This window comes from Myxocyprinus asiaticus, chromosome 16 (genome assembly GCF_019703515.2).
Source record: "Myxocyprinus asiaticus isolate MX2 ecotype Aquarium Trade chromosome 16, UBuf_Myxa_2, whole genome shotgun sequence".
NCBI classification, from domain to species: Eukaryota; Metazoa; Chordata; class Actinopteri; order Cypriniformes; family Catostomidae; genus Myxocyprinus; species Myxocyprinus asiaticus.
Window position 1 is genome coordinate 16,686,299 of NC_059359.1, and position 12,284 is coordinate 16,698,582.

Sequence of the window (12,284 nt, forward strand, 5' to 3'; positions counted from 1 at the left end):
AATTGGCCCTGTTGCCAGAGAGGGTAGAGTCACATGGGGTAACCTCCTCATGGTTGCGAATAGTGGTTCTCGCTCTCAGTGGGGTGCGTGGTAAGTTGTGCATGGATCGCAGAGAGTAGCATGAGCCTTCACATGCAGAGTCTCCGCGGTGTCATGGATGACGAGCCACATGATAAGATGTGCAGATTGATGTCTCAGAAGTGGAGGCAACTGAGACTTGTCCTCAGCTACCTGGATTGAGGTGAGTAACCGTGCCACCACGAGGACCTACTAAGTAGTGGGAATTGGGCATTCCAAATTGGGAGAAAAGGGGATAATAAAAAATAAACTCAGTGTAATCACACTCAGATTTGAAATAGAACATCATAAGGATTGTGGATTTAAATTCATTAAGTTTTTTAGGTTGTGGCAAGAACAGTGTCAAACTGTGTGCGTATATATACAGGTGCATCTCAATAAATTAGAATGTCGTGGAAAAGTTCATTTATTTCAGTAATTCAACTCAAATTGTGAAACTCGTGTATTAAATAAATTCAATGCACACAGACTGAAGTAGTTTAAGTCTTTGGTTCTTTTAATTGTGATGATTTTGGCTCACATTTAACAAAAACCCACCAATTCACTATCTCAAAAAATTAGAATATGGTGACATGCCAATCAGCTAATCAACTCAAAACACCTGCAAAGGTTTCCTGAGCCTTCAAAATGGTCTCTCAGTTTGGTTCACTAGGCTACACAATCATGGGGAAGACTGCTGATCTGACAGTTGTCCAGAAGACAATCATTGATACCCTTCACAAGGAGGGTAAGCCACAAACATTCATTGCCAAAGAAGCTGGCTGTTCACAGAGTGCTGTATCCAAGCATATTAACAGAAAGTTGAGTGGAAGGAAAAAGTGTAGAAGAAAAAGATGCACAACCAACTGAGAGAACCGCAGCCTTATGATTGTCAAGCAAAATCGATTCAAGAATTTGGGTGAACTTCACAAGGAATGGACTGAGGCTGGGGTCAAGGCATCAACCACACACAGACATGTCAAGGAATTTGGCTACAGTTGTCGTATTCCTCTTGTTAAGCCACTCCTGAACCACAGACAATGTCAGAGGCATCTTACCTGGGCTAAGGAGAAGAAGAACTGGACTGTTGCGCAGTGGTCCAAAGTCCTCTTTTCAGATGAGAGCAAGTTTTGTATTTCATTTGGAAACCAAGGTCCTAGAGTCTGGAGGAAAGGTGGAGAAGCTCATAGCCCAAGTTGCTTGAAGTCCAGTGTTAAGTTTCCACAGTCTGTGATGATTTGGGGTGCAGTGTCATCTGCTGGTGTTGGTCCATTGTGTTTTTTGAAAACCAAAGTCACTGCACCCGTTTACCAAGAAATTTTGGAGCACTTCATGCTTCCTTCTGCTGACCAGCTTTTTAAAGATGCTGATTTCATTTTCCAGCAGGATTTGGCACCTGCTCACACTGCCAAAAGCACCAAAAGTTGGTTAAATGACCATGGTGTTGGTGTGCTTGACTGACCAGCAAACTCACCAGACCTGAACCCCATAGAGAATCTATGGGGTATTGTCAAGAGTAAAATGAGAAACAAGAGACCAAAAAATGCAGATGAGCTGAAGGCCACTGTCAAAGAAACCTGGGCTTCCATACCACCTCAGCAGTGCCACAAACTGATCACCTCCATGCCACGCCAAATTGAGGCAGTAATTAAAGCAAAAGGAGCCCCTACCAAGTATTGAGTACATATACAGTAAATGAACATACTTTCCAGAAGGCCAACAATTCACTAAAAATGTTTTTTTTATTGGTCTTATGATGTATTCTAATTTTTTGAGATAGTGAATTGGTGGGTTTTTGTTAAATGTGAGCCAAAATCATCACAATTAAAAGAACAAAAGACTTAAACTACTTCAGTCTGTGTGCACTGAATTTATTTAATACACGAGTTTCACAATTTGAGTTGAATTACTGAAATAAATGAACTTTTCCACGACATTCTAATTTATTGAGATGCACCTGTATATATATATATATATATATATACACACTAGCGGCCAAAAGTTTGGAATAATGTACAGATTTTGCTCTTATGGAAAGAAATTGGTACTTTTATTCACCAAAGTGGCATTCAACTGATCACAATGTATAGTCACATTAATAATGTGAAAACGTACTATTACAATTTGAAAAAATAAATAAAATAAATCAGAACTTATTAAACTACTTCAAAGAGTTCTCCTTAAAAAATCCTCCACGTGCAGCAATGACAGCTTTGCAGATCCTTGGCATTCTAGCTGTCAGTTTGTCCAGAAACTCAGGTGACATTTCACCCCACGCTTCCTGTAGCATTTGCCATAGATGTGTCTGTCTTGTCGGGCACTTCTCACGCAACTTACAGTCTAGCTGATCCAACAAAAGCTCAATGGGGTTAAGATTCATAACACTCTTTTCCAATTATCTGTTGTCCAATGTCTGTGTTTCTTTGCTCACTCTTTTTGTTTTCTGTTTCAAAAGTGGCTTTTTCTTTGCAATTCTTCTCATAAGGCCTGCACCCCTGAGTCTTCTCTTTACTGTTGTACATGAAACTGGTGTTGAACGGGTAGAATTCAATGAAGTTGTCAGCTGAGGACACATGAGGCATCTATTTCTCAAACTAGAGACTCTGATGTACTTATCCTCTTGTTTAGTTGTACATCTGGCCTTCCACATCGCTTTCTGTCCTTGTTAGAGCCAGTTGTCCTTTGTCTTTGAAGACTGTAGTGTACACCTTTGTATGAAACCTTCATACAATTTCAAGCATTGTATAGCCTTCATTCCTCAAAACAATGATTGACTGACGAGTCTCTAGAGAAAGCTGTTTCTTTTTTGCCATTTTTGACCTAATATTAACCTTAAGACATGCCAGTCTATTGCATACTGTGGCAACTAAAACAAACACAAAGACAATGTTAAGCTTCATTTAACGAACCAAATAGCTTTCAACTATGTTTGATTTAATGGCAAGTGATTTTCTAGTACCAAATTAGCAATTTAGCATGATTACTCAAGGATAAGGTGTTGGAGTGATGGCTGCTGGAAATGGGGCCTGTCTAGATTTGATCAAAAATGACTTTTTTCAAATAGTTATGGTGCTGTTTTTTTTTTACATCAGTAATGTCCTGACTATACTTTGTGATCAGTTGAATGCCACTTTGGTGAATTAAAGTACCAATTTCTTTCCATAAGAGCAAAATCTGTACAATATTCCAAACTTTTGGCCGCCAGTGTGTTTATATATTACAAAAAATGTATTTGCAAGTATTTAACAATAAATTTGAGCTTCAACTATGTTCTTAACTTAATTCAAAATTTTGTACAACAATCTGCTAAGTGTCTTCTTTCAAAAGAGACCAGGGCTCATAAACAGCAGCCATTTTTTATAAATGGCTGCTGTAAAAATGAAAACTCTGCCATTTTCTCACCCTTACATTACATTATTGTTGTATGGACAACCACTGATGTAGGCTGTACAATTTAAATAACAATTAAACAAATATCAAACTTGTTTTTTTATTACAATGCATATTTTACATTTCTTGCCATGTCGTATATTTCAGGCTGATCAGATCATTTGCTTGCACAAATCTAGTTTGTGGCAAAGAATATGTAAAGTGTGGACAGTCTATTTTATGTAGATAATAATTGTTAGTTGAATTCTTGTAAACTTTAAAAGAACCACGCATTTTTACAAACCAAAAAGTATTTAGGACCTTTATAACATTTAGAGCATTATATATATCAATATATTGTATTATTCAGGGATTTATATATATATATATATATATATATATATATATATATATATATTAATGACCTCCTCCCCCAACGTTCAAAACATGGTTACGGCCTTGTGTGCACATTACATGTGTCCTGCTTTATGAAATGAATTGTAAATTTCCAGCTGAATCCTTTACAAATAGCAATGGGCTTATTTTAGAGTTATGGTAAAACCATAACTTCTTACTCAAGCACCAAAAATAATAGTGTAGATTTAGCCAACGTTTTTTTTACCACACCTGCAATATTTATTAATAGTTCTTTATCTTTTAATCTTCAGTAAATAAAAAAGGTCCAGAAAGGATATTTATTCAAAAACATATATATTTGTACTCTTTTTTTTTTTTTTTTTTTTTTTTTACTCTAACATAGGAAAACCATAAACCATCTTTTGATCATGAAATAATTTATTTACCACAATATTAGTCAAGCTGAGTAAACATTATTCAAATGGCTGTTCGAATGTTAAGAATAATAAATCAAGCCCTTCAGTTTTGTCCAGTGAAGTGATTAAGTCCAGGGCAGGAAGTTACAGTGCAGAGCCAGACCTAAAAACCAATATAATATGAAGTACCCCAGGATACAGTGTGTATAAAAGGAGCAAATCTGCCAGTGCATCAAAAGGTAAATAATTGGATTATTTATGTGCATCCCAGCAAAACATCTTAATACAGGTTTTAAGTGATCGTCTTTCTGTTGTCTTTGGTCATGGGTGAATGGCTTTTCATCTCGCAGCAGTGGTTCATACTGAAAAAGCAGGTGACTACTGATCCAGTAGAGCAAAGGTGAGGAGGACGCAAGAAACCGTGTCAACACCTAAAAAGACAAAAAAGGCCATGATGAAAAATGTTCGGTAAATACCGTGCATATGTCTCAGTTGAAAATATGTTTGTCCAAAGATCAATTTTAATAGTCTTACCTGGACATGCATGCAGAATATTCCAAACAGCAGCAGGACAAAATTGTGTACAATATAAACAAAGACTCTGGGGTTATAGAAACCGTGCGTTTTTCTGTCTTTATCTGTCCTTCTATGGTCTCCCAACCCCAGATACATACAAAAAACTGGGTTTTTCAAAATGTACGTATATGAGGCTATGAACCCCAGAGCAGCAACAGGCAGTGCCAAGATGAAATTGGGTATCTGCTTCAACTGAAAGTATCGAAGGAAGCCCACATCCCAATAAAAATCTTGGATGTAGGAATACAGAAGTGGAATTCGCCATTGGCACCAGCTTGGTGTTGGAGAGGACATGTCAGGTACACGGTATCCTTTGTTCTGTGCCAGATTAAGCAGCACAGGATGAATCTGGTCCTGTGTAACATTTGGATGGCAGAATGTTTGGAAGCCATAAAACTGAAACAAACAAAATGGCAGAGCCACAAGAGCAGCATAAACTGCTCCTGTGAGCAAAAAACGAATAAGCGCCCAGGCATAGTGATGAAATCTTCCACCCCCTGCAGCTCCATTGCTAAGAGCCCAAGCATAGGCAAACCCCTGCTGCAGTTTGAGGTACAGCAAAAATCCAGCATTCACAAGACCATTGGCACGAGCACTAGTAGCAAATGTCATCAGAAGACATGCTCCTAGAGTGAATCCTTTCTCTAGTTGCCAGAGGCCTGCAAATGTGAGAGCTGCAAAGAGAGTCTCTGAATAGCCTGCTACCATAAAAATATTGGCAGGTGTGAGACAGTACATTAGTGCAGTGACAAGAGCAAGTTTTCTGTCCTGTAGCACCAAATGACTCAGTTTGTATAGTGCCATGGCACTTAGGACAAAAAGCGCACTATTTCCAATGGCCACTGCAAAAACTAAGCGTCCATGCAATGTGAGGAATCCAAAAAGGGGCCACAGCAAAGTGTCTGCCACTAATCGCAGGATGAAAGGAAACAAAGGAAAGAATGCAAAGTTGTGCTCATACACGTAACCTCGTTCTGCAATGAAGAGGAAATGCTCCGCATCCCAGTGACTAAGGCCACCGAACAATACTTTAACGGTGGGGTCAAGCAAGAGAGGGATCTCTGCGCGTGGTGGACTGAAAGCATCTGCCACATGGTCTGGAATCACTGCATTCAGCAAGGCCTTGGGAGTGCACAAAATAAACTGGTCTTAATTTATACAGTAGTCGGCGCCATAAGCTCAATAAAAATCAATTTACGCATCTAATGTATTGTATGTATTTTTTTTCACGCACATCATGAATTATATAAATATAGATCTACATTTTTATGGCTATTTTACCCGCTTGTGAATGACGGCATCTTACCTGTAAAAGAAGGGAAAGCAGTCGCGTGAAAGACGCAAACCGTACAACTGTCCATATGTCTAGATTTATATATGAATTCGACATATTTTGATACTTTTCTCAACAAAAAGTTCCCCGGATCTGGTGTAAATAAGCAGACATGATTGGTGAAGGATCACTAAAGCACAAATAGTCCGCAGCACAATTTAGGTCGAAATATGCAATTGCAGTTTGTTATAAAACCACAGCATCTCCGCACGGGAACAGTATAATAGCTGTAAATCATATTTACTTTTCTCCAATTCATCGCATGAAGCTAATGCTACATGCACTTCCGGCATGCTGTTTTTAAGATGTCAAACTAAAAGCCTCAAACCTAAACGTACCATAGGGCTGTCTCGTTTGGAAGGCTGCGTCCTCCAGAGGTCGCCTTTGTCGGCCGCATACGTCATCGAGGCTGTCTCGTTTCAGAAAAGCCAGCAGGACACTTACATTTACATTTATTCATTTGGCAGACGCTTTTATCCAAAGCGACTTACAAAAGAGGAAAACATAAGCGAATCATCTTAAGGAGACAGTGGTATAAAAAGTGCTGTATTACAAAGTATCACTAGCATCATAATAGTATTCAAAACAGAATAAAGTGCAACAGGAATTTTTTTTTTTTTTTTACTGATTAGTGCTCATGGAAAAGATGTGTTTTTAGTCGTTTTTTGAAGACAGAGAGTGAGTCAGCTTCACGGATGGAGTTGTGAAGGTCGTTCCACCAACGTGGTATGATGAAGCTGAAAATCCGGGAAAGTGTTTTGGTGCCTCTTTGTGTTGGTACAACATGGCGACGTTCCTTAGCCGACCGCAGGCTTCTAGTGGGTGCGTAACTCTGCATAAATGATTTTAGGTATGCTGGAGCAGACCCAGTAACTGTTCTGTATGCCAGCATCAGAGCCTTGAATTTGATACGTGCATCAACCGGCAGCCAGTGGAGAGAGACAAGGAGTGGTGTAACACTTCGAATGCGACCTTCTTTCACGGGAATTCGGAGGATTTTCTTCTTATTATTATTTTTTAATTGAACTTTAATAAGAACAAAACATAATTTACATACAAGAGTACATATAACCATACATGTCAGTTATTTTTAAAAAAAATAAATTATATATATATATTTTACATTTTACAGAAAAAACGTATACCTATTAAACATCTGTAAAGTTTTCCTTGCTTTTAAGTTTCTACTTTTGGATATTGTTTCTAAATATATTGTAACATCGATTTAAAATTGTTCAAAATTTGGCATTTTTTCCATTCCATTTGACTTTATGAATATAATAACGGGCAATTATAATAATTAAATCAAATATAAACAAAATATTTTTTATCACCATCAAATGAAAAACATTTAGCATAACATCAACTTCTTCAAAGTTAACAAGAATCATAGCTTTTCTTTGTAAGTAATTATTGAGTCCTTTCCAAAACATTTGGATCTTGGGACACTCCCAAAATAGATGATAAATAGTCTCAGGGGAAATTTGACAAAAAACACAAATATCTTCCATGTTCACTTTAAAACGCTGTACCACAAGTGACTTAACTGGGTAAACTCGATGGAAAATTTTACTTTACTTTCACTTTATTTGTGATGCAATACTTATGAGGTGTCATCCACATTTTACTCCAATCAAGACGTTTTTTAAATAGAGAATTCCAGTAACAGCAAGTATATTTTTAGACTGAAGAAGGGAACGCAAGAAAATATTATTACATCCAGAACTTGTGAAATCCTTGCCCTGTAACTTGAAACAAGCAGTAAATTCTTCAACTGTTTGTAAAGAATAATTATTATTACATTCTAATAGCCTCTAATATCTCAAAATTTCCTTGGGAATTGCATGTAAAACCAAAAAATATTGGATAGGATCGACTGAAAAGTTATAAATATGAACAAATTTAGGATAATTGGATAAGACACCATCCTTTTGATCAACCGTTTAACCCAAATAATTCCCTTTTCAAACCAATTCTCAAAAAATATTGATTTGTTTCTAACCCTTTTGACTATACATGAGTCCATGAAAGTAATGCTTGTTTGTGGGGAATTCGGAGGACGCATGAGATGTATACTTCGTGGGAACTCACAACCCACAATTCTTTGCTTCAACGGAAATGTGTAAAAAAATAAATAAAAACATGCCCGTAAATATGATGTTCAAACGCAAGGAATGTTAATTCCCAAGTTGAAGTACCTCAGTAGATGAGTGCAGAGTATATAATATGTATAATTATATTAATATATAATTAAAATAAAGTATTAGACTAAAAGTACACTTGTAAAATCTATTTTCCCTTTACATCATTATAACTCTCCTAAAATTTACCCCATACATTACCTTCTAGAGGGACTTTGTTCTCTTCTCACTCAAAGCGCTCGCACTTGTTAAAGAGTGGCGTGCTGTCATAGCAACCATGTTACGTTCCGTTTCCGTTTGTCCTACGAAGGCCGTCTCGTTTAAATGAGGCTTGTTTAAAGGAGGACGCTCAGTATACTGCAGCCTTCAAAGGACGCGTCCTACCTAGCACGCAGCCATCAAAACGAGACAGTTTAGTCTCTTTTCTGGACACCCTACAAAACTCTTAACACAATTCAGTCTAAAAGTGCCTGTCTGCCATGAGAGAGGCAAGCACTAATACTGTCTAATACGGTCTTCTAAAATTTACAAAATTATTTATATAATAAAGATTTAATATTTATGTCGTTTGGTATTGTAAACTTTTCAGGTGGTAAATCAAACCATAATCCATTTGCATGTACTTCCTAACAAATGAAAATGTTTTTAGAAGATAAATGCCATTTTCTAGCCCATAGTTAATCTGGCTTTTTTACTTTCAAAATGATGGCATTTTTCTATGCAAGTCACTAAACTGCTTGCTTTAACCCTGGATTCATAAATATAATATTTCAGGTTAGAATCTATACTGTTCTTTATAAGAACCATGTCCATATGAAAATAATCACAAACATCTTACCAAGATTTAATGTACATTTATTCTTACCACGTGGAACATATAGTATAAAGATTTCATAGTGAATAAATGATATTCGAGCCAAAAGGGGAGAAAAACAAGGAATTTACATTAAGCTACATAGTCTGAATTACAAATATGCAGAATTCATTCCACTGGAGAAAAAAAATATCTCAACCGTGTTTCTTCATCTAGACTTATCTTGTTGTACCAGGAGATGAAATTAAAATATTTCAGTTGTTTGCTGCACTATAGAGGAATCCTGGAGGCCAAAAAGGTATATACCAAGGGATTTTGATGCAATTAACCCAACATGAGTGTCCGCTTTCATTCATTATAGATAAAAAGGGTAAGAAGCAATAGTGTGTGTGAAAGACAGAGGGAGAGAAAGGGAGGTGTAATGTACAACATCTTATATACAGTACAGCCTGGGCTGCATCTTATGTTGAAAATCAGTCCTAGGAGGTGATTTCTTTATTAGGGTCAATTCATACAATCAAGGGTTAAAGAGAAGAGGAGGTCAGGGTGTTGTTTGTTCTTGATACTTTGTGGAGAATTCTCTTTACCAGCAAACTATTGTTTAAAAACAGTTTAAAAACTGAGCCGTCTGAGCCAACATTTTTCACATATGGAACAGTGCCATATGTTTTCAGTATGTTAACAGTTGTGAGGATCACTGTACAGAAAACTCATTTCTGCTGTACACTCATCCAATAAGGTTGACTGTGTAGCATCAAAATACAACCACCGAACAATCAAGAGTTCACCTGTCTATTTAGACTCCAAATGTGAACAAGAGCTGTGTATTATTTGCATCCTCTTGGGGAGGACAGTGGGAACAATTAACCCCAAAACTCACTGTAAACAAGACAGTAACTTTGGTAAATAGTTTGTTTTTTCAAGCTATTTATTTATTCATTTATTTTATTATAAAAAGTACTTTCCCCTCAGACAGAACACAAAAGTTGGGGTCCCTGTCCATGTCATCTTGTTGGCATCAGTGTTACAGTTTGTGTCAGTGTGTTGAGGTTCTGGTTTACGATCCACAGAAAATTTGTGACACCCTTCCCAGAGTGAGAGGCAAAGAAAAGGGGGACCAGTAGGTGTTAATATGAAAGGGCTTGCATAAATAAATAAAGGAAACAAACAATTTTCTCTGCTTTCATTCCCCACTCACCAAGGGGGCCGACAGGCAAGGTGGAGGTACGAAAACCAGAGGAGGAGCCACAGCTCCACACAGCTGTCATGACTGGCCTATCAAAAAGAGTACATCACAGATGACATGGGACACCAACGAGTTCATGAGGGGAGAGACAGAAAGGTCCAGTAGCCGTGATTCATAAAGCGTAAACTCCGAGTGGTTCTCCTCCACCTTAGCGAGGGCCAGCAGAGCCCGAGCAGCCCGCCGCATCATGTCCACACTTGTTGGCTCAAAGTGTGTCCCCTGCATGTGCAGTAGGGAACTTTGGCTTTGCTGGAACTGCGTTGCTGCTAAGCTGTCCTCCAAGAAGCCCAATAGATTCCCTACACTGCTCTTCTGTACCGCAATGGCACGGGCTGCCAGGCTGTCACCCTGTGCAAGATTGGCCAGCAGCACAACTGCCATTTCCCGGCAGACAGGCACCTTTCGCTCTCCAACTAGATGTACAAGGTTCCCAAATAACTTCTCTAATCTACTAAAAGGTGGCGTTGCCAGAATGAGGTCCACATTATTGTCCTGAATGCTGAGTTTACAAAGGGTCTCCAGCACTAGTCTCTGGGGGGACAATGCACCATTTAGCCCAAGACTAGGGAAGGGATCTTGGGCTTCAGCTGAAGGACAAACAGCCCAGTGGAGCAATCCATCCAGCAGTGGCAGGCAGATGCTCTCAGTGTAGACGGAGAAATCAAGCTGGCCTGAGATGTTGGCAAGAGTGACCAAGCAATTTTCCCGCAGCAGCTCCAGACAGTCCCACCACCACTCGTCTTTCTTGTTACCAACACTCTCATCCACCTCCTCTTCTTTTTCGTATGTTAAAGGTGCCTGCTTACGCTCTGGATGCCGATGGTGGAGAAGCAAAAGACGACCTAACAGTAGCAACAGCCCTGGGTGCTTGGACATCTCCAAATCATTGTCCGGAATGAATGAGAGGCTGCGGACAATGTTGGAGACGCAGATGCAGCGACGGGCGAGGGAATCTTGCCAGTCAGAAAGCCTGACAAGAGGAGCTTCATCCTTGCTGTGTGGCTCATCTTCTAGAATGGAGATGGAGCGCGAACTCTGTGATGATGTGCTTGGAGGTGCAGGCCTGATATTCTCTAGGGTTGCTGTATCTGATCCTTGTTTCTCTTGATCTTTCTCCTTATGCGATTTCCTTTCAGTGGCAGTTTCTGAGCAGTCAGCAGGCTTTTCCTCTTTTATATCCATAATTTCATTGATCACTTTCTCAGTGGATGACTGCTGAGAAGGTTCACCGTCCACCTCTTTCCTGTTCTCTTCACTTAATGAGGGTAACAAAGGGGCCTGGCTTTCCTTCAGAGGTCCTTTCTTCCTGTCTGAGGCCTGGGCAGGAAGAAGCCGCCTCCGTAGTTGCAACAGGTCTACCTTGCTTTCAAAATGGGTCTGGATGTGTTCTGTTGTATCACCTCCACCGATACTCCAGTGCAGAAGGCCACTGTCAAATTCCTGTAACCGGCCAAGCTTATTTGAGCAGTCCACTACAAATGGATCCTTCTTCCGCACAACCTTCACGGGAAGCTTATCAAATTTGCTAGCCTGTTTGGGCTTCTCCTCAGACACAGCCAGTTCAAGGGATGGCTCTGAAGTCTTGGGTTCTGCAGATGACTCCCCTTCCAATGCTTGGCAATCTTCTTTCTTCCCAGATTCTTCGCCTGTCATTTGCTTTTCCTCCTGTTTTATCTGGAGAGGTCTTTGCGCTGTGTGATGTTCTTGATGTTTTGACCTCTGCGTTTCCTCTGCTTCATCTTCGTCCTCTGTTTCTCCATCTTCCTCCATGCCCTCTACCAGTGCCTCATCATCCACAGTATTTTCATCTTTGAGCACACTGGGGTCCAACAGAGCTCTTTGTCCTGGATCACCAACTTCATATTCCCTCAGAATGCCAAAGATCTCAATGAGGCAACGGCGGAAATACTCGACGATTAGTTCCAAGAAACCAGGAAGCTTCAAAACAAATGATTAAGAGATCAGTATGTTATTT

The 12,284-nt window shown here is 39.2% G+C and overlaps 2 protein-coding genes across 3 annotated transcripts in view; both read right to left on the bottom strand.

The window, feature by feature from the left end:
• Positions 1 to 4,149: 4,149 nt before the first annotated feature.
• pigv (phosphatidylinositol glycan anchor biosynthesis, class V) lies at positions 4,150 to 7,098 on the bottom strand. The gene is made up of 3 exons (XM_051721925.1): positions 6,082 to 7,098; positions 4,734 to 5,897; positions 4,150 to 4,630 (listed from the first exon to the last, which is right to left on the bottom strand). The coding sequence occupies exons 1-3, from the start codon at positions 6,163 to 6,165 to the stop codon at positions 4,325 to 4,327; spliced, it is 1,554 nt and encodes a 517-aa protein (XP_051577885.1). The 5' UTR covers positions 6,166 to 7,098; the 3' UTR covers positions 4,150 to 4,324.
• Positions 7,099 to 9,083: 1,985 nt separating this feature from the next.
• The window catches only part of LOC127454603 (AT-rich interactive domain-containing protein 1A-like), a 40,060-nt gene continuing 36,859 nt past the window's right edge, over positions 9,084 to 12,284 (bottom strand). For both annotated transcript variants that reach the window (XM_051721913.1, XM_051721912.1), the window contains exon 20: positions 9,084 to 12,247. In XM_051721913.1, the coding sequence (XP_051577873.1) occupies positions 10,328 to 12,247 (1,920 nt within the window). In that variant the 3' untranslated portion in view covers positions 9,084 to 10,327. The remainder of the gene's footprint in view (positions 12,248 to 12,284) is intronic.